This window comes from Sarcophilus harrisii, chromosome 1 (assembly GCF_902635505.1).
Source record: "Sarcophilus harrisii chromosome 1, mSarHar1.11, whole genome shotgun sequence".
NCBI lineage: Eukaryota > Metazoa > Chordata > Mammalia > Dasyuromorphia > Dasyuridae > Sarcophilus > Sarcophilus harrisii.
The window spans coordinates 231,565,059-231,587,414 of record NC_045426.1 but is presented as its reverse complement, the minus strand read 5'-3'; the positions used below and the strand labels follow the sequence as shown (position 1 = coordinate 231,587,414).

At 31.8% G+C, this 22,356-nt stretch overlaps 1 protein-coding gene across 3 annotated transcripts in view; it reads left to right on the top strand.

The window, feature by feature from the left end:
* DENND4C (DENN domain containing 4C) overlaps positions 1-22,356 on the top strand; it is a 127,825-nt gene that overhangs the window by 65,824 nt on the left and 39,645 nt on the right. For all 3 annotated transcript variants that reach the window (XM_031938217.1, XM_012542628.3, XM_023497261.2), the window contains exons 11-15: positions 2,139-2,239; positions 4,378-4,596; positions 12,337-12,482; positions 21,471-21,506; positions 21,615-21,745. In XM_031938217.1, the coding sequence (XP_031794077.1) occupies positions 2,139-2,239; positions 4,378-4,596; positions 12,337-12,482; positions 21,471-21,506; positions 21,615-21,745 (633 nt within the window). The remainder of the gene's footprint in view (positions 1-2,138; positions 2,240-4,377; positions 4,597-12,336; positions 12,483-21,470; positions 21,507-21,614; positions 21,746-22,356) is intronic.

Below are 22,356 nucleotides of genomic sequence, written 5' to 3'. Positions count from 1 at the left end.
TTTGAGATCACTAAGCTCCTATATTTATGAATATATTGAGATTTGTAAATTGATAGAACTTACTTGCATTCATTAAATATCCCTTACAAGCATTGATAGCCATTAAACCTGCTTTTGAGGGATTTCTGACTAGTTTTAATGAAAAACTAGATATCTTACAGTACTACTTATTTTTAAACTGTTTATGTGGATAGTTGGTGAGATTTTTTTTTACACCCCCCCCCCCCCAGTATTTTCCACCTATCTTTGTTTACTTTCCTATTTGCTTATCAAATTGAATGTTACATAAGTGTTTGGTATAGTATTTTATAATTCTATTTTATTTTCTGATTTTCATTCTCTCCCTTCTACTTCCCCTTCTCCCCCCAATTGAGAGGGACTTTTAATTTTAACCATTTTATAATTTATCCTGTAAGTTTCAAATAATAAAGTGTCATTTATTTTCCACAATTTCTTTGGATTATCTGTACATGTCAGTATGTTTTTTTCATTGATATTAGTACTTGAGTTTGTAAGATTTAACAAATAGAAGCTGATAAATGTAGTCTTTGTAAGATACCAGTTATGACTTTATTAGAAATACTTTCTGAATATTTTATTGCCTTTAAATACTGGATTGACCTTTCAAATGTGGCAAGTCATGTAGAATATTCATCTTGTAGTGAAAATGTTTTATTGCTAAATTCACTTGCGTATAGGTAAACCAGGTATTGTTGTCTTTAGAACTTTGCTGTGAGGTTTTGAAGCTGAGAGATGAGTTTTTGGATTTAGATTAGTACCTCAAACACACCTTGATGGATCCAAATGAGTTTTGAGTACCTAGGAAATTTAAGAGTTCTATTAAAGAAGGTCATGTAATTTAAACATGTTTTGGTCTACTTGCCATCTGGGGGAGGAGGTGGGGGGAAGGAGGGGAAAAGTTGGAACAGAAGGTTTTGCAAAGGTCAATGCTGAAAGATTACCCATGCATATATCTTGTAAATAAAAAGCTATAATAATAAAAAAAAAAAAAACAAAAAAAAGGTCATATAGTTTTTGTAACTTCTTAATGGATCTGAGAAATAACACATTTGGAAAATGGTATTTTCTAGTGATCTAATCAGTCTTTCTATGTTTATTCTGAATAGATGAGGTTAAAATATCCATATAGTAATTTACATTTGGACTATGTTTGAAATTAATTTATCCTGATCTTGTGAGATGGGGATAATGCAAGAATAGTTATCCCTATTTTATAAATGAGAATGATGTACTTACATTCACACATCTTTTGGTGGAACTTTGAAAAGACTTTGGATCCAAGTCTTTTGACAATAGGTCCAAGACTTTTTCATGTTGAAGTAAAAATCTAGAAATAAAATTAAGTATAAAGTTTAGATCAAAAGCAAAATACCAGTATTACCCTATTTAAGATATAAAAGAATAAGAACCAGAATCTTATGAAGGCCTTAATCTTAAGAAATTATATGTACTTGTTTTTTGTTATATATGCAAAACTAAGTAATTTGCATTTCTCTGTTTCAAATGACAATGATTAAATTCAAATACCTTCTGGAGGGGTTGAACCTTGGAAGATTTGTCATATTACTCTTCCCTGCTAAAAAAGATGTAGCTAGATTCTGAAAAACAAAACAGAGAGGGCCTGTTTAAAAGTGAATGTTTGATAAGGGTTATTATTCTATGATATCACTTCTCATTATATGCAGATCACCATTAATCTTGATACTTAACATGTATTTTTCATATGTATTTTTTTTAAAGGAAGGTCATTCTTATATAAATGACTTTACTAAAAAGTGGATGATTCATGTTCACATTTGTTTTCAAGTTTTCTTTGAATTTTTTTCTCGATTCCTGAAATGCCAGGAATCCTTTCACTATGCCACAATTTTCATCAATATACTGATAGAAAAGGTCTATTACCAAATGGGACTATTAGTGATTTTTCAAGTGCAGTGATTCTAGGCCAAGACCATTTACTGATTTATGTGGCAGTAGAATATTGCTTTGAACCTGAGACTTTAAGTAATTTGCCCAAGCTCAAATCTTGGTATCTTTAGTGATTGTACCATCCTACCTCTAAGATTAAAATAAGATTCTTCCGTTTGTATTTACTATGTTTTCTCTTTATTAAATAGATCTGATGAAAAGAGGAACATGAATTGGAAACAGCTTCCCAAAAAGCCCTGTAAAAATTTACTTAGTACTTTAAAGAAATTGTATCCCCAATTGTCTTCAGGTAAGTGTGAAATTATTTCATATAAAGGAAGCACCTATGGAGTTTGTAAATAAATAATGAGGTATTTTAATAAAATATTTATCCTCCTTCCTGGTGTAGCATAATGCAAATATTTGGAAAAAATAAGTTTTACTTGTGTATAATTATGTATAGAAAGCTGTTGGTGTTCTTTTCCCAAAACACAACCAGGTGATAAAAGATCTGAATTTTTATTGTGTCCTTCAAGATAGCCCGGTTAGCTCAGGCCTCTCTCTGCTTGATTCCAAGAGATCTTGCAGCTTTGTCCTTGGCTTCTGCCTCTGCTTTCTTCAGCCTCCAGGCAGCACCAAGTTGGAAGATGCAATGAATCTCTTGCCTCGAAGATAGGGCTTGTGGGCTTCCTCCCAGAGTGCTCCTCTCCAACCCCAGTCAATGTTCCCAAGAAAACTCTCCCAAGCTCTAAGAGCTTCCTGTGTATATATGATCTTCCAAAGGTTAACTCCTTCTTCTGGAGAGAGAGGGGATTCTGGGTTATCTCCCAGAGTGCTCTCTGGCCCTAAAGGAGGTGTGAATTCAGATATCTCATACTAAGCCCTAAGATCTCCCAAACGTGTGAACTCCATTGAGTACTTAGATAATTATGAGCTCTCTAAAGGTGTGGAAACAAGCATCATTTCTATCAGTTGTACTTAGTACCTTGTTTCAAGTTCTGGCCCAAAATATCTCCTTCTAAGATCAAATCAATCATATTGAACCATGCCAAATTAGATAATTATTGTCTCTATCAACTCCAATGTCTTAACAGTTTGTAAAGATTCCAACAGAAAGCTCTAAAAAAATTTATTCTAAGAAGAGAATAAAATTTCACCTTGTTCTTATTTTGGCTATTTGATTTTCTTAAAACCAGATTAGCTAATTAATGGTTCATTGATTTTTCTTAATCTTTTAAAACAACCTATTAATTTTGTTTATAATTGCTGTAGTCCTGTGGTTTTCTAATTTATTCTTTTGTACATCTTTTGGCTTATTTCTTAATTTTCTAATTTCAGAGTTGATTAGTATTTTTTTTAAATTATTGTACATTCTATGTGAGACAGATTTCATATATAAGGTACATTAATCCATTTTCTTTTATCCTTTTATTTAAGTATATTTAATCAACAATAATAGAATTTTTTCTCATCTTTCTGTTTAGTGATATATTAGGAACAAAAGTTAAATGAGTATTTTAGTTAATGTATTAAACAAAAATCCTAATTATAAAATATGTTGTCAAATTGCTTTTATGGTACCTGAAAATCCCTCTTTTTTCCCCCAACAACAACAAAATTGGTTGCCATTATATTTTTTAGGCTAAATTTAAAAAAATATATTTTTATTAAATATTTCCCAAGTACATGTAAAAAATTTTTTTAAAGTTATTTTTGAAATTTGGAGTTCCAGATTCTCCTCTTTTCTTCATATCTCTACCTCCTGGAGAAGACAAGCAATTCTATATCGATTATACATGGTGAAGTCATACAAAACATATTTCCATCTTAGTCATGTTACAAAAGGAAAAAAAAATTTTTTAAGTATGTTTCAGTCTGTATTCAGAGTTCATTAGTTCTCTTTCTGCACGTAGATAGCATTTTTCTTCATAAGACCTTTGGAACTACCTTGGATCATTGGCTTTAAGAGTTAAGTTTTTCACAAAACTCAGCAACAAGAGATAAAAAAAGAAATTCAAGTCAAAATAACAGCTTATGATAGAAAATACACAAGAGTCTACTCACTAATACAAACCCAAGGATCATGTGAATACATTGGCAAAATGCTTTTCACAGAAATAAAAACAGATCTAAACAATTGGAACAATATTAATTGCTCTTGGATAAGCAGAACCAATATAATAAAAATGGCAGTTCTAAGTTAATTTGCCTATTCGGTAGCAGACCAATCAACTACCAAAGAATTACTTAATAGTAACAAGATGTATCTAGAAGAAGAAAAAAAAGAATCTTGGATTCAAGGAATTGGATCATGGTTTTAGCAGATTACTTCATCCTGATCTTTTTTTTGATTCTTTGAGGCAAAGTGCCTACAGTTAGGCATTTAATACTTACTTATTGGTTGATTTATTCCAAGCTCTCTTATTTTGTACTCTTTCTATTATACAGTTCACAGAAAAACACAAGAAGGCTCAGCAGTAGAAATGACTCCAATAGAAGCAGATTTTTCTTGGCAAAAGAAAATGACTGAACTTGAGATGGAAATCCAGGAGGCATTTTTACGCTTTATGGCTTCTGTTTTAAAGGGATATCGGACATATCTCAAACCAATCACAGAAGCTCCTTCAAATAAAGCTACAGCTGTAGATTCATTGTTTGACCGGCAAGGTGAGTGTGTTGAAAGGTGCAATTCCATATGATTGGAATGAGGTTTCTATGTGCTTCTTTACCGAATGATATCCAAAAAACCCCTTTTCTGAATAATGTTCATTATGCATTTTAGCTAAAAAAACGTATCTTCTAGGCACGGGGGATATAAAGATGAAAATCTCTTCTATACAGAATTTTATAATCTACTAAGAACATACAGATAATATATACTTATAATCTGTAGGATAATAATCATAATAATAGTTAGAGTTTGGATGGAATTTAATTTTATCTTTATACTACATTTTTCTTGGATTTTCTAACCAGGATGTTTTAAATTCTGGAATGATGTCTTTGAAGGGATACAATACTAGGTCAATAAGATGAATATTTGAATAAACAAGATACTCTAGTATCTTTAAATAGTTCATATTTTGCATTAGTCATTGTACAGAGCTTTTTTGTATTCTTGACGGTAACTGAAATATTTTCTAGTAGTTTGTAAAATAAATTTAAACTATCTTTCCAAATAAACAGCCTTGTGTCATACCAATCAAATTATCAAAAAGTTATTGATAGATCAAGAAAGGATAACCATAAAATTCATCCAAATAAAAGGTCAAGAACATTAAGGGAATTAATGGAAAAAAATTATAAAAGAAGGTGGCATAGCAATACCAGATCTCAAATTATATTATAAAGTGGTGATCATCAAAACTCTCTGGTACTGGCTAAGAAATAGAGTGGTGGGTTAGTAGAATAGACTTGGCCCACAAGACATAGTAGTCAATGACTAAAGTAATCTAGTGTTTGGTAAACCCAGCAACCCTTTCAGGATAAGAACTCTCTATTTAACAAAAAGCTGCTGGCAAAACTGTAAAACAATAGGATACAAACTGAGTATAGATCAACATTTCATAACATATGCCAAGATAAAGCCAAATTGGGTGCATGATTTAGATATAAGCAAATTAGAAGACCAAATAAACAACTGTATTTTGAGACTTGGATGAGGGAGGGGAAAGAACCAGACTAGTTTTTCACCTTTTCTCTTGTTTTTTCTCAGACTCCTGAGAAACTTATTTTCTTTACTTTAAAAAAAAAATTTTTTTTTTGAGACATTCAAGGGTTAAGTGATTTTCCCAGGCTTACATAGCTAGGAAGTGTCTGAGACTAGATTTAAACTCAAGTTCTCCTGACTCCAAGGCTAGTGCCCTTACCTACTGCACCATTTAGCCACAACCTATATCACCACTTCCCCTACCCCTGGCAACTTTTAAAAGAATTTATTTTATAATTTATCCTAGCTATTTTTGTCTTTTGGATCTCCTGTTTCAAAGTAGTTTTTCTAGTTCCTGTCCCTAAGGAGATGATACTTTACTGATTAGAATACAACTGATAACCATTATAAAAAAATCTAGAATTACTTTTGATAAGATCAAACAGTGATTGAGATAGCCTAGAAAAGGGATATTACTTATAGTCATGATATCAGAGCTTTACAGGAGAGCGATAGAAAAGAGCAAACTAAGATTAGGGAATATAAAAGGAAAAACAGATTAAGGCTGGGAAAATAAATTAAAACCACTTTGATAAAAATCTTTAATTTTTAGGCCATGGAGTTTGTATTTTATTTTATAAGCCATAGGAAAGTTATAGATATTTTTGAGCATGGAATTAAAGAAACGAATTAACAGCACAAGAGTTAAATAAGTCAAAGATATAATAGATATCAGAAGGCAATAGGTAACTGTCAGGTGAGCAATTTTTGATAAATACTGAGAGCTAAGAAAAGAGAGTGATGTGTGAGCTAGAGTGATTTTTATGGGGATATTAGGGAGGAAGACCTGAACTGTTTGAGTTTATTTTTATTTAAATGTTCATTATTTTATAAATTTGGCTGAAATTAGTGAGCGTGAACATTTCTCCATCAAAGAACAGATAAGTAGCTATAAATGAACATGTAAATCTCAACTGTTTACCATTTTTTTTAAAGTAAGCTTTTAAAAACTTGTAAAAAAAAACAAACAAACAAGAAAACCAACAGCAGCAACAACAAAAAGGTGAAAATACTATTGTTTTGAATTCAGTCTGGATGGCACTTTGCATCACAAGTCTATTAGAATTTCCTCGAGTCACCTCATTGTTAAAAAGAACTAAATCTATCACAGTTGATTATCACATAATCTTATTTTAACTTGTACAATGTTCTCTTGGTTATGCTCACTTCACTGAGCATTAGTTCATGTAAGTCTTTCCAGGTCTTTCTGAAATCATCCTGGTGATTGTTTCTTGTAGAATAATAATATTCCATCACACACACACACACACACACACGCCATATCCTATTCAGCCATTCTCCAACTGATAGGCATCCATTCAGTTTCCAGTTCTTTGCCACTATAAAAAGGGCTGCTACAAATATTTTTGCACATGTGGGCCCTTTTCCCTTTTTTATAATCTCTTTGGAATACAGACCCAGTAGAGACTCTGCTGAATCAAAGGGCATGCAGAGTTTTGTAGCCCTTTGGGCATAGTTTCAAACTCTCTTCAGAATAGTTGGATCATTTTACAACTCCACTAGCAATTCATTGGTGAACCAATTTTCCCACATCTACAGTCATCATTATCTTTTTTATTCAGCCATTTTGACAGGTGGGTCATTCCTTAGTTTTGACCATGTTTTTCTAATACATTTCTCATCATCCTCATCTCTTTCTACCTTGCTTTGATTAGAAAGTATATTTTGATTTAATTTGCAAGGGCTGACCAAGTTTTTCACTGAATTAATGAGGTGGGGGGGGGGGGAGGCGGGGCAAAGGAAGATGGTCCTGCAATACCAGATCTTAAATCATATCATTTAGAACTCATTTTATCCCATAAACTATAATTATCTTCATGGATGTCTTTTACAAATACTTATCACAAGGTTTCAACATAAAATGAATGTCCTATGGAATGTTTCTTCTTCTTTTTTTTTTTTTTTAAATGAACAACACATCAAATCTATCATTTCTTTTATTTGTCTCTGTAAGCCATCCTTCCATTAGTGTTTTCCTTCTGGTTTCATTTTAGGAAGAACTTAAAGATTTTTGTGATAATTTCCTTCATTTGTATATCCATGTAATTGGAGAAATAAAATACTATTGAACTTTTTTTTCTTAGTTTTTTTTTTAACCCCTTTTATTCTGATTTTTACTTAGTCATAGATAGGGTCAAAATATTCAATAAGGACATACAGGTAAGGACATTTTGTTAATTCATCTAAGTTCAGTTACCCTACTTCAGATAATATGTTATTCTATATATAATATGTCAGTCATTAGGGAAGTACCTGGAGTTGTTTTTGGCTTTTTGTGCTAAGCAAACTGGAAACATCACCGATTCAAAACTTTTTTGTTTCCTGAGCCATTTAAATGATGAAGGCAATTATATTAACTTTTACAGAAAAGAAATAGTTCTACCCATTTAACAGGAAATATTGTATTCCTCCTAGCACTCATATAGATAGATAGCTCTCATTAAAAAGCTGTGTAAATAGCGCCATCCCTGAAGTCAGGAGAACCTGAGTTCAAATTTGGCCTCAGACACTTAACACTTCCTACCTGTGTGCCCCTGGGCAAGTCACTTAATCCCAATTGCCTCAGCCCACTCTGGCTGTCCCTCATGCTAGAAATACTACTCCTCTTCATTTCTGCCTCTTGACTTCTCTGGGTTTTCTTCAAGTTCCAATTAAAATCCCAAGTTCTACAGGTAGCCTTTTCCAACTTTTAATTGTAGTGCTTTCTTTCTTTCATTAATTTTTTTTATTCTAAATATAGTTTTCATATATTTGTTTGCTTTTTGTCTTCTCTACTAAATTATGAGCTCCTTCAGGACAGAAACTTCCTTTTGCCTTTTTTTGTATTCCCAACACTTAGCACAGTGCCCGATACATAATAAGCACTTAATAAAATTTTTTCATTGACAACTTTCATATTCAAATATTTGTTGTATAGAGTTTCCTCCATTGAATTGTTATATATGAATGTAATTTTAGTATAACTTATTTATATATTTGACCAGAAGATTGTCCAGAAGAAAGGGGAGACAAATCCCATCCCTTCTTTTGGTACAAGGATCATTGCATGTGCTAAAACAGATCTAACATGGAATTAATACAGTACATGAAACTTGGTTATAGGGAGCCTTTAAAGACTGACCAAAAAAAAAAGACTGACGATTGCAACAAGTGATGTTTTCCAGCTTTTCCTTTATAGATAATTCATTATTTAGTAAGATGATTAAAAAGTATGAGCAACAAAAGGGGCTCAGATATTCAGTTCTGATTAGAGTGCACAAATATCCATAGGATTGAGCATTTTGGGTAGCTTCATGGTTGCCAGAGCTTGAATATTTGTGTAATTATTCTCTGCTATTTTGATTAAGTGATTTATCCCTTATGAATATAGAAAACAGTAATTTCCCCTGAACTTTCAAAGAACTTAAGACTCCTAGAATAGTACAGCAGCTTCTATACTCCATCTTACTCTTAGGTTTATTGGTTATATGCTGCTGTCTAGTTACACCAACTATGTATCTCCATTTTGCTTTTAGTCACTTTGTTAGGGGTATTTTGCTCCAAAGTTAGGATTTTGTTGATAATTAAGGATCTCTTAGTTATTAGGAAACTTATAATGCATTTATGCAACTGTTCAGGGACTTAGTCTTAGAAAATTACCTGAGGCATTGGGAAGTTAAATGACTTCCCTACAGTCATACAGCCAGCAAGTAAGAGGCTAGTATAATCAAGAAACATTTACTAAGCAGCTGTTATGTGTCTGGCTATTTACTAGGCACTAGCAATATTAGGATAGAAAGGAAGTAGTCACTAAGTCAGTCTTTTCTGTACATGTGCAAGTGTATACAAAGCAATTTCTGGCTGAAGTGAGAATCAATCAGTCAATCAGTATAATTCATTGAGAATTTTTCAGTGGCAAGTTGAAAACTGAAAGAAGATGAGTGCAGAAAAAGTTTTTGCAAAGTGAGGAGGAAAGAAAAGGTAGTCTAGAGCATAAGGGATCCAGGAATTAATAGCTACTGTTTGCATTTTTTCTTCTCCCTACCTCCTCATTTTAGGCAATTTGCCAAGTGTAATGTGTTAATCCTTTGTTGTTTTGATTTTTTTTTTTTTTTTTTTTGGTCATTAGTGGTTTGGAGAAATCTTCCATGTAGGATTAGGATTATTCATGATTTAGACTTCTTTTGAGAACGGTTGTTGTCCTTCAACTTTTATCAATTAGGTATTAGCTTGCAATTAAATATATGTTTCTTTTAACAATTTTAGAATTGATTATATGACATGGGAGACACTGGCACAGTCCAGCCCAGCATGGCTCATCAGAGAAAGTGCTGTACACCAAGAGCAAAGTGGAACTGAATTAGCTCAGAAGAAATGCAAGATGCACAAAGTTACATAATCCATTCTAAATGTTTATAGGGACTGTTTGTGTTTGGCCTGTGACAGAACATTTTGAGCTTGTATTGATCTGATCAGCCACAGTCAGATATGCTGATTTGACTGTAACATAGTGGTACAACAACCACATATATACACATATATACACATACATGCATGAATACATACAAAACATACATGGTTGCCAAGAACCAGCAAAAAGTTAATGTAAAAGGTATTCACCTTTAGTTAAATAAGTAGCATATCTATCTTTTGTTATAAACATAATTCCCCATAGCCAAAGCTGTGACAAATATTATGTACCACGCACTGGGCTAAAAGCTTAGGCCAAAAAAAGAGTTCTTGCTATCAAGAAGCATTAAGACTATCTTAATGAGGGAGATAACAAATTATAGATAGGATAAATCCAGAGTAATCAATATAGGGAAGGCACTAGAATTAAAATTCTCTGATGAGGGCATGCCATATTGTTTGATTCTGTGCCAGCGTTCTCCTATGTCATGCAGTCGGTTCCAAAGTTCTTAAAAGAGTATTTGGGAGTACCCTTGCATCACTTCTTCTGACCATCTATGGTCTAGACATAATAAAAGTATTCACCAGTCAGGATGTAGATCTAGAATTTCAGGATTTAAGGTCTCCAAGGCATCATCTCTAGTCCAAAGGATACAGTTGCACTGAGAAAGCAGAAAGATAGCTAGCTAGAGTGAATTGTGCTTAGAGCTATGAAAGACATTCTGCACTGTGGGCAGAGTGGATTCTAGGATGGAAGTCTCAATCTGTGATTAGCAAAACTAATCCTGAGTATAAAATAGTGACTTAAAAGAGGAAGGAAATAAAGATCACTCAACCAGTTAGCATTTCTTACATGCCCTGTATTGTGCTGGACTATGAGAATAGAAATAAATAGTCATATTCAAGGAGCTGTGGAGAGAAAACAACATAGAAATATATCAGCATATACAAAACAAATAGAAGGTAATGTATGTGGACCACTAGAAAGTTTCATGTAAAGGTATCATTTGAGCTGAATCTTCAAGGAAGGTAGTAATTTTAAGAGACCAAGGTCAGAAAGGAGTATGTTCTGGAAAACCATAGCATATTGTGTATAAAAAAACAGGAACAAAGCTTGCTTCCCTAGACTCGAGTGCATGGAGGGGAATAATGTGTAAGAAAGATAGAAAGAGATCTGGTTTGAATGCCAAATAGAGTAATTTTTATTTGATCTTAGAAGTGATGTGGAATCATTAAAAGTATATTAAATAGAGGATTGATGTGGTCAGACTTTCACTTCAGGAAAAAAAAAATACCTTGCCACTTGAATTAGATTGGTCAGGGAGATCAGTTGGGAGACTATTGCAAGAACTTAGGTAAGAGAGGATAAGAACTTGAACCACAATATTGACTGCAAAATATGGGAATAGATGATAAGAGATGTTGAGCAGACAGAAATATCAATATTTTATAGCTGATTAGATATATAGATATCAAAACCAAAGAAAGACGTGAAGGACAGCTGAAACCCAACAATTAGAACTTGAAATCTGGATAGATTAGACAGTCCAGTAAAATGAAAGAAGAAACATGAGCTTGATATTTACCAATGTGAATATAGAAAGAAAAATATTAAGTCATTCATCTTTTCCCCCTTTACTGAAAGCAGATAAAATCCATTTCAAGAACTATCTAAATTTCATTTCAGTTTAAAGAAAGTATTTTAAATCTCTGCTGTTTGTAGATTACTGTATACTATGCTAGCCAATACAGAAAACAATATCCTGTAGTTGTGAAACTTACTCTAGTAACCAACTTAAACATCCCTACCTCTCCCCCATCCCCTTTTTTTCCCTTTTAACCTCAGATAACTATAAGCCCATTTCCTCATTTATAGCATAAAGGAGAATATGTATGATCATTTGCTCTAAAGTTTATATTGAAGCTATATTAAGTAATTGCTATCTTTTAAGATAAGTAAGTAGACATTTCATTCTTGTGTTCCTAGTACTTGGCATGTGATATATGCTAAATCAATACTTGTTGAATGATTTTATATTACCTCTTTTCTTTCCCTTCTTCAATAACTGGTTGATTTATTATCATAAAAAAGATTTTTTTCAAAAAAGTCTAATAATACTTGCCTTTTATAGATGACATCCATATGTTTTGTAATCCTGGTATATAGATAAATTAAAGTTTGGAAAATGTAGGTGAAAATTTAAAATCATACTTGGTATAGCAGCATATCTAGTTTCACTTATAATTAGATTTTATAGTACACAATTTGATTTCTTTTTTTTCCCTAGGATTTTTAAAAAGTCGAGATCGTGCATATACCAAATTCTACACTCTTTTAACTAAAACCCAGATTTTTATTCGTTTCATTGAGGAATGCAGCTTTGTAAGTGATAAAGATACTGGACTGGCATTTTTTGATGACTGCATAGAAAAGGTAAAAAGTATTTTCATGTTTCAATGTTAAATAAAATATCTAATTGTAATGTGTCATAACCAGGGCTTTAAAAAATCTTAATTGATGGCTTTTCGTGTCACCTTAAATTTCCAAATATTTCTTCCTTTTTTGTTGACTGAACCAGCTGTTGTAGCAACAATTTAAAAAGAGAGAAAATGTAATTCACCAAAACTGCCCAAAATGCCAACTATACCTAACACTATATGCAATATTTGAAATTTTTGTTTTACTGTAGTATTAAACTGTTTTTTCCTTTCAGTCAAAGGACCATTCAGTGGTCCCAGCATATTATGTTTCTTCTACAGGTGCAATTTATTTTCCTTGTAAATGTTTTGTTTTATTTTCATTCTATCAAAATTTTATAGAGGCTTGTTTTGAGTAGGTATTTGTTCTTTCATTAAATGGATCTTTAAATTTTTTTTTAACTGTGTAACCAATATGTAGTAAAGTTTTAGAATATCACAAACAAAATACTTTTAAAATTCTGCAGTTTATTCTGTATGCCTACAATACTTTGTATATTTTAGGTAGTTGGCATAATTTTCTCCTTTTCCAGTAATGTTGAGAATTTTTAGGGGCTAGCTAAAACTGTCCAAATGTTTTTATCTACTTCAAAATCAATGTGTTCAAAAATGTATAAGGTTCAACCACAAGTGTGGATTGGAATCATGGTAGAAATTATTATTTGGGAGTGAGGACGTTCTTTTGCTTAACTTATTCTTGTCTGTAAAGGAACATTTACAAAAAGATGGATATTAAGTGCCCTGTTTAGTCACTTAATCTCATTTGCCTCTATTTTTTATATATATAAAATAAGCTTCAAAGGAAAAGGCAAACCACTGCAGGAAAACCCCAAATGCAGCCATTAAGACTCTGATACAACTGAGTAAATTAAATACATGGGAGTTTATTCTACATAAAGACACAGAGGATTTTGAGAAATTTAATTAATAAACAATTTTTGCAGAAATAAAGGAAGGATAATAATTTTAGATATAGTCAGTATTTGTGATTGGGTCATGCTAATGTAGTAAAAATGTTATCCCTATCCAGATTATGCTACTAAATTAATATTGCCCCAATTATATTATGAAAGGAATTTTTAGTAGGATTAGAAAAAATGGGGAAAATAGTTATTAAAGATATCTGGCATTATTTAAGAATAATAAGTTTAAAAAAAATTGAATAGATTGAATAAAGAGTCAGAAACAATACAAATCAACCAGTGGGTTTTTTTTAATAGCTTTTTATTTGCAAGTTATATGCATGGATAATTTTACAGCATTGATAATTGCCAAACCTTTTGTTCCAATTTTTCCTCTCCTTCCTCCCAACCCTTCCCCCGATGTCAGGTTGACCAATACATGTTAAATATATTAAAAGTATAAATTAAATACAATATAAGTATATATGTCCAAACAGTTATTTTGCTGTACAAAAAGAATCAGACTTTGAAATAGTGTACAATTAGCCTGTGAAGGAATCAGAAATGCAGGTGGACAAAAATAGAGGGATTGGGAATTCTATGTAGTGGTTCATAGTCACCTCCCAGAGTTCTTTTGCTGGGTGTAGCTGGTTCAATTCATTACTGCTCCATTGGAACTGATTTGGTTCATCTAGAAAACCAGTGTTTAATAAGTGCAAGAACCTAAACTTTTTGGAGTAGGACTCCCTATTTGACCAAAACTACTGGGAATACTAGAAAGTACTCTTGTCAAAAAGTTTTTAAAAACATTTATGCTAGCATCTCATACCATATGCAGCAATTAATTCCAAATGAATTAAAGACCTAAAGATAAAAGGGCACATTATTTTTAAAAATGAAAGAAAAATTAATAGCTTTTATAATTGCCTAAAGAGAGAAACATTAAGTGTTTGACAAAATGGGATAAGACACATTGCCAGACGAAATAAGCAATTTAAAATTCATGATATTGAAAAGGTTTTGGATGAATAAAATCAGTTTAGCTAGGATAAGAAGGATAATGATTGAAAGGTAATAAAGTCTTTGCATCAGATATATATATATATATATATATATATATATATATATATATATATATGATAAAGATGTTATCCTAGAAAAATAGTTCTCAAAAGAATTGTAAATTTGTTAAGCAGATGAAAAACTTCTCCAGATCACTAATTATGAAATTAAAGAGAAATGCAGATTAAAGTAAGCCTGAGGTTTTTCCTCATGCCCTGGCATTTGGCAATAGCAACAAAAGATGAAAATTGTCATTGTTGGAAAGGCTACAGGAACAAAAGATACAGGAATTATCTTGTTCTCTTGTATTTCTATCTTCTACAGTTACAACAGTGACTGTCACATAATGAGCCCTTAAGTAATGCTTTAACCATCTTTATCATGTACCAGTGTTGATGGAGCTGTGAATTAGTCCAGTCCAATCATTTTATGCAATAGTTTGGAATTGTGAAAATTAGTAAAATGCTTATAATTGCCTAATCTAATATCTCCCTGCTAAGCATGTATATCAAGGATATGGAAGATATAACATAAGAATCCATATATACCAAAATATTCATCACAACATTTTTATGGTGCTGAAATGGGTGTTCACTGATTGAGAAATGTCTAAAAAAATTATGGAAAACATGTTTAATAGAATACTATTTTACAAGAAATTAATAATTAGGAGAGAATGAAAGGTTATTATCTTAAAATTACAGCTTAGGAAAACTTGATCTGTATAACTAAATTTGATTTGTTGTTTTGTGTTCCCAGTGCTTATAGCACATAATAAAAGTTTAAAAAATACTTAATTGATTAATTGAAAATAAAAAATAAGTAATTTAGTATAAATTGGGGCTTCTTAAATTTTTTTGTGTTCTTGAATCTTTTGGCAATCTGGTAAAGAATATGGACAGTTTTTTTTTTTTTAGCATAATATAACATAAGATATGTAGTATTCTAAAAGAAACAAAAATTCTAATTAATATTGAAATTGTTCTTAAAATATACATACATATATATGTGTGTATGTGTACATATGTGTGTATTTTTTTTTTTTTTAAGTTCACAGACTCCAGATTAAGAACCCTTGGTTTCTTTCCCTTTTTTCTTTTTTTATAATAGTTTTTTATTTTTAAAATACATACAAAGATAATTTTCAACATTCACCCTTGCAAAACCTTTTTCAAATATTTTTCCTTCCCTTCCCCATAACTCCCTCCTCTAGACAGCAAGAAATCTAATATATGTTAAACATGTACAATTCTTCTATTCATATTTCTGCATTTATCATACTGCACAAGAAAAATCAGATCAAAAAGGAAAAAAAGAAAAAAAAAAAAGCTAGTAACCAACAACAAAAAAAGGTGAAAATACTATGTTGTGATCCATATTCATTCTCCGTAGTTCTTTCTTTGGATGCACATGGCTTTCTCCATCACAAGTCTATTGGGATTGGCCTGAATCACTTCATTGTTGAAAAGAGCCACATCCAATGGAGTTGACCATCACATAATCTTGTTCCTGTGTATACTGTTTTTGGTTCTATTCACTTCACTTATTCATATTCTTTGATCATTTATCAATTGGAAATTGTGGTTTTAGAAATTTGACTTCTTTGTATAGTTGACAATGACGCTTTTATCAGAAATATTTGTTGCAAAAAATGTTCCCTCCAGTTTTCTGCTTTTCTTTTAATTTTGTTTACATTGATTTTGTTTTTGAAAAAAAAATCTTTTAAATTTTGTATGATTAAAATAATTTATTTTGTGTTTTGTAATTCTTATTATATTTTCTTTAGTCCAAAATTCTTCTTTTAAGCATAGATCTGACAAAAACATGTAGTGATTTGATACAAATTTGTAAAATTGCTATTCCTGCAGATAAATGGTTTCCAAAAGTGAAACACTCTTTTTAAAAAAAAAATACCATATTCTAATCACCCAGGATCTGCTTTTTTCATTCTCCTCACAAGAAAAACAAAGTCCAATATATTTTATCAAAGTCATTTTCCATGTTCCAAAAATTCCAAAAAAAATTTCTTTCTTTACCCTTTCCCCTCTATTGAGGGGTAGGAGAATATATCATATTTCATAAAATTTCCAGAATCCTTGTTGGTCATTACATTGATAAGAATTCAGCACAATAATATTCTATCAAGTTTATATGCCATAATTTTTTTTTTTATTTTTATTTTTTTAATAGCCTTTTATTTACAGGATATATGCATGGGTAACTTTACAGCATTAACAATTGCCAAACCTCTTGTTCCAATTTTTCACCTCTTACCCCCCCACCCCCTCCCCTAGATGGCAGGATGACCAGTAGATGTTAAATATATTAAAATATAAATTAGATACACAATAAGTATACATGACCAAAACGTTATTTTGCTGTATAAAAAGAATCAGACTCTGAAATATTGTACAATTAGCTTGTGAAGGAAATAAAAAATGCAGGTGGGCATAAATATAGGGATTGGGAGTTCAATGTAATGGTTTTTAGTAATCACCCAGAGTTCTTTTTCTGGGCATAGCTTGTTCAGTTCATTACTGCTCCATTGGAAATGATTTGGTTGATCTCGTTGCTGAGGATGGCCTGGTCCATCAGAACTGGTCATCATATAGTATTGTTGTTGAAGTATATAATGATCTCCTGGTCCTGCTCATTTCACTCAGCATCAGTTCGTGTAAGTCTCTCCAGGCCTTTCTGAAATTATCCTGTTGGTCATTTCTTACAGAACAGTAATATTCCATAATATTCATATACCACAATTTATTCAGCCATTCTCCAACTGATGGGCATCCATTCAGTTTCCAGTTTTTAGCCACTACAAAAAGTATATGCCATAATTTGTTCAGCTATTCTCCAGTTTGTGGGATCTCCTTATTACTCCCATTCTTTGCCACTTCATAAAGACCTATAAATATTTTTTTACATTCTTAGAATTTGTTTTGCTTATTACTACTCTTTCCTTTAATTTTCCTTCCCCTTTTCCACCTTTCCTCCTGTTTTCCTCTTGAGTAAAATGTATTTCTTTTCCCAACTCTGGGTTTTCTTCCTTCTTTTGACCAGTTCAGTTGAGAATAAGGTTTAACTTTCATTCTCATTCTTTCTCTCCTCCCTTCCCCCCATTTCTGAGTTCATCAAAAAATAACAAAACCACTCACAGGCCTTGTCTAATTGGACTATCAGATAGGGTTTAGAGAGGTCATATATTTCATTTTTCCCTATTAATTTAATATGAATTACCCCATGGTTACTTAGTACTTTATTGTTATTCATTCATATTGATTTTTTAAATGTTTATTTTCAATCCTGTGATTAAACTTAAAAGGTGCTAAAAAATTCTAGACTTTGCATCAATAATATTTGTAAGTTCTTCTATTTCTTTAAAGGTCCATTTTTTCCCCCTTATAACTTTATACTCTGTTTTCCTCGCTTGAGTTATTTTTGTCTGTAAGCCCATATACTTTGCCTTCTGAAATATTGTATTACAAGTTCTCTGTTTTTTTAAGGTGGTGGATGCTTAAAATATTTTTACTTGGAACCCCTGGGTTTTGACTAAGATAAAAGTTTTCCTTTTGGAGTTTTTTTGAGGAAATAACTAATGAATTCCTTCTTTTTCCATTTTGCCATTTGAATGTAAGAGATCAAGGCAGTATTCTTTCAAGATTTCTTGAAATAGGATGAATTAAGCTCTTTTTTTAGTCAAGGTTTTTAGTTAGCCCAATAATTCTTAACTTTTTATTCTTCTGTCTGTTTTCTAAGTCAATTGTTTTTACTGAGAGATACTAAGCATTTTTTCTTTTAAAAAAAAAGATTTTGACATAAAAAAATATTTCTTGTTGCCTCACACAATTATTGGTTTCTTTTTGATACATTTGAAAATTTTAGAAAGTCTGTTACTAGGGCAAGGCTTTATATTTCTTATGCCATGTTCTTAATTCCTTTTCCAGTTCTTTATTCATGTTCCTTTTCTAATTCTTTATTCATAGCTCTCATTTCTTTTCCAACTTTTTCCTTAAGCATTCTCATCCTATTTATAAAAAGAAGCAAAAATTTTTTGTTTTTGTTTTGTTTATTCCAAGAATTTTTGTTAAGCTTGAATTCAAGCCATGATTTTCTTTGAAGCATTGCTTCTGGGTATTTTCAAGTCATTCTCTTCTAGATTTTTGTCATTTCCTCCCCTTTTTTATTTGCCTACTTTTCCAAACTATTTCTTGACTTTAGACTTGATGTTTGGACTGGACCCTGAAAATGAAGTTTCCCAAAGAAAATATATAAATAAAAACTCCAACTATTTGTGAAGTTGTTAAAAATAAATCAATTAATAAATATTTACCTATTATCTGCCATGTGCCAGGCACTATGCAGAAATCTGGGTTTACTAAAAGAGGCAAGACAGTCTCTGTCTTCAAGGAGTTTACAATCTTAATAGAGGAGACAACAAGCAAAGAGATATAGACAAGCAAACTCTGCAGGATAAATAGGAGGTAATTAACAGAGGAAAGGCATTAAGAGGGATTGGATAAAGCTTCCTGTAGAAGTTGAGATTTTAGTTGCAACTTAGAAGAAATTCAGGGAGTTCTTGTTCACTGGATGGAGGAGGGTTGACATTCCAGGCGCAGGGAAATGCTCAGAGCCTATCAATGGATGTCTTGTTTATGGAACATTCAGGAAGACATTGTCCCTTGATCAAAGAGCATGTGTCAGGGAATAAGTTATAAGAAGACTGAAAAGATTTCATACTTAATTCTGGAATTGACACCTATTGGAATTTATTATGTGTGTAGGGAGGTGATGATCAGATATGTACTTTGGGAAAATCACTGTAGTGGGCTGGGGAGAGACTTGAGGCAGACAGATCCATCAGCAGGGCTATTACAGTAATCTAGGCAGGAGATGATGAGGGCCTGCACTAGAAATGTAGCAGTGTCAGGAGAAAAGGGTATATTGCAGAGGTGTTGCAGAGGTGAAAGGGACAGATCTTAGCTTGGATGTAAGGAATCAGAGATAGTAAGGAATCTAGGATGACTCCTAGTTGTGAGGAACTAGGAGGTTGGAGTATAGTAATAGGAAAAGTAGGAAGGCAGCAGGGTTTGGGGAAAAGATCGGGTTCTGTTTTGGACATAGTAAGTGTAAGGTGTTTAGATGTTGAAAAGGCAGTTGGAATTGCAAAGGTGGAATTCAGAAGAGATTGGGGCAGGATAGATAGATTTGAAAATCATCTGAATAGAGGTGGAGATTAAATCCATGAGATGTGATGAAATCACCAAAAATAGTATAGACAGAAAAGAGAAGAAAACCCAGGATAGACTCCGGCAGGACATCTAGGTTTAGAGGGTGTGATCTGGATGAGTATCCAGCAAAGGAGACAGATATGGAGTGATCATATAGGAAGGAAGTCCAAGAGAGAGTGGTGTACCAAAAACCTTGAGAGAAAAGAGGATCATGAAAGAGAGATTAACAGTTTCAGAGGCTGCAAAGAGACTAAAAATGAGGCTTGAGAAAAGATCATTGAATTTAGCAAATAAGAGATTAGTGACTTTGGTTTCAGTGGAATAAGATGGATTGTAAGAAGATGAGGGTAAGTCATAGGAGATTTGAGGAGGGATGAAATGGTTTGGAAGTTAAAACAATCCTGAGCTACAACTTCATGCCCTCAAATTAGTTAAGGTAGGAAAATTCACTGTTAAAGGACACTTAGGGAGAATAAACACTCCAATTTCTACTGCTAGTTTATTTATGAATTGGTTTGCATTTTCTGGAACACTGAGGTTACCCAGAAAAGTTACTATATTGCACTTATCCTTTGATTCAAAACAACTGATACTAATGACTCACCCTAAGTAGGTTATTGAGAGCTAGAAAAAAGGAGATCCATGTCTACAAAGATATTCTTAGCATTTTTATGACAAAAAATTGAATGAAGTATGAGCTAAAAGATTGGGAAATGACTGAACCAGTGCAGTATATAACTGTAATGGAATATTATTCTGTAAGGAATGAAAAACTTATAGAAACATGAGATGTATGTGATTAAACCCAGTGAAGAAAGCCAAGATAAAATAATAATTTTCATAATATCCATAGCAATGAAAATACAGCCAATTCTAAAAGGCAACATAATTTGGCCATGATGGCTTGTTTGATCTAGTACTCAACTTTTGTTGTTTTTGTTCTTTAAAGTAGAAGTTGACAGCAGCTGTCAACTATAATCACATATTCAGAAATTTTATTTAGCTCTTTTAAAGAAAAAAATGCCTTTAAAATTATCACTTTTAAGATTTGTACCCCAAAGAAAGATCCCAAAAACCCATATATGAAAAAAATTTTCTTAACACTTCTTTTTGTAGTGGCAGTGAATTGGAAACTAAGAGGATTCTCATCATTCAGAGTCATAAGCAAATTCTGTTATATGAATATAATGGAATGCTATTATGTAATTTAAAAATAATGATAAAAGGGATGATTTCCAAGAAACATGACAAAACATATGAAGTAACCCTGAATGAAGTGATCAAAACTAGCAAATTTATACAAGTAACTACATTGTAACAACAAACAACTTGGATACACTAATAATGACCAACCACTATTCAGATAAATTGATAATACTCTTTTGACAGAGTTGATAAATTTAAGATACACTTTGATAATGTGAGAATTTGTTTTTCTCAACTATTCATATTTGTTATGTGTTCTGTTTTTAATTATATTTCTTTGAATGAGAGATTAGGAAAGAGAAAATAGGTGTTTAATGATTGAAAAATGAATATTATTCTATTTTTTTCTTTATATATTTGTTCATTTCTTGCTGTTTATCTTGACTTCATCATCTTAGAACCTTTTTCTGCCACTAGCTTGTTTAAAATGGATTGGATTAGAGATACTGTATTTTCATTCAATTTCATATTTGATTATAAAAAGTAAAACATGGGGAAAGAGATTTTTTAAAAATACATTTATCTGATTTTATTTTTTCTTTCTAGCTATTTCCTGATAAAGGCACTGAAAAAACAGACAAGGTATTTTTTTTTTTTTTAAATAACAGTGAAATCTATGTTGACATTTTAGGATTATGTCTTATACAAATTACTTGGGGGTTGTGAATTGTGTTTGTTTTTTTAATCCAGGTTGATTTAGACTCGGCAGAAGATACCAGATTGATAGAGCTAGATGATTCCCAAAAGAGTGAACATACAGTATTAATAATGCCGCCAGAGCCACCTGCTAGTGATGGACAAGATCTGTCACCAAAATATAGGTAATCTATAGGACTAGGAGAAAGCATGACAATTTATTTACTCTCTAGAATAAGAAATGAGGAGATGGGAGTTGAAAGTAATTTAAATATATATTTCATGGTTCTTTGTTATCTTTTGTTTTGTTTAAAAATCACCTTTAAAAATCTGCATATAAATTCAAATATCTGTAACAACTTCAGTTTTGTTTTCTATAGCAGTTTAATGAACTACTGCAATTCATTTAAAGCCTTATGTTTTATAAATCTTAAAATACCATATGTACACTAAGTCATGAGGAAAAAATTGTTTTAAAAAGCAGTTACTATTTCAAATATGTTTTTAGATAATTTTTAAACATACCGGTTGAAAAAAAGAAGAATGTATTTTGGAGCCTGACCTTTAGCACTTTTTTCCTTCACCATACAGTTAAAATTAGAATTTAATTTCTTCGTTAAATATTTATGTGGTTTTTAAGATATTGCATTAGCTCTGGCTAATGGTTTATAGTTTCAATTGTATATTATTTATCCTGTTGACACATTGCAGACCTGAAGAAGTTTTTATTCCAGTAGGTCTCCTGTATCCATTTTTAAATAACTTATTTAGTTTAATTTTTTTCAAAATTCATTTC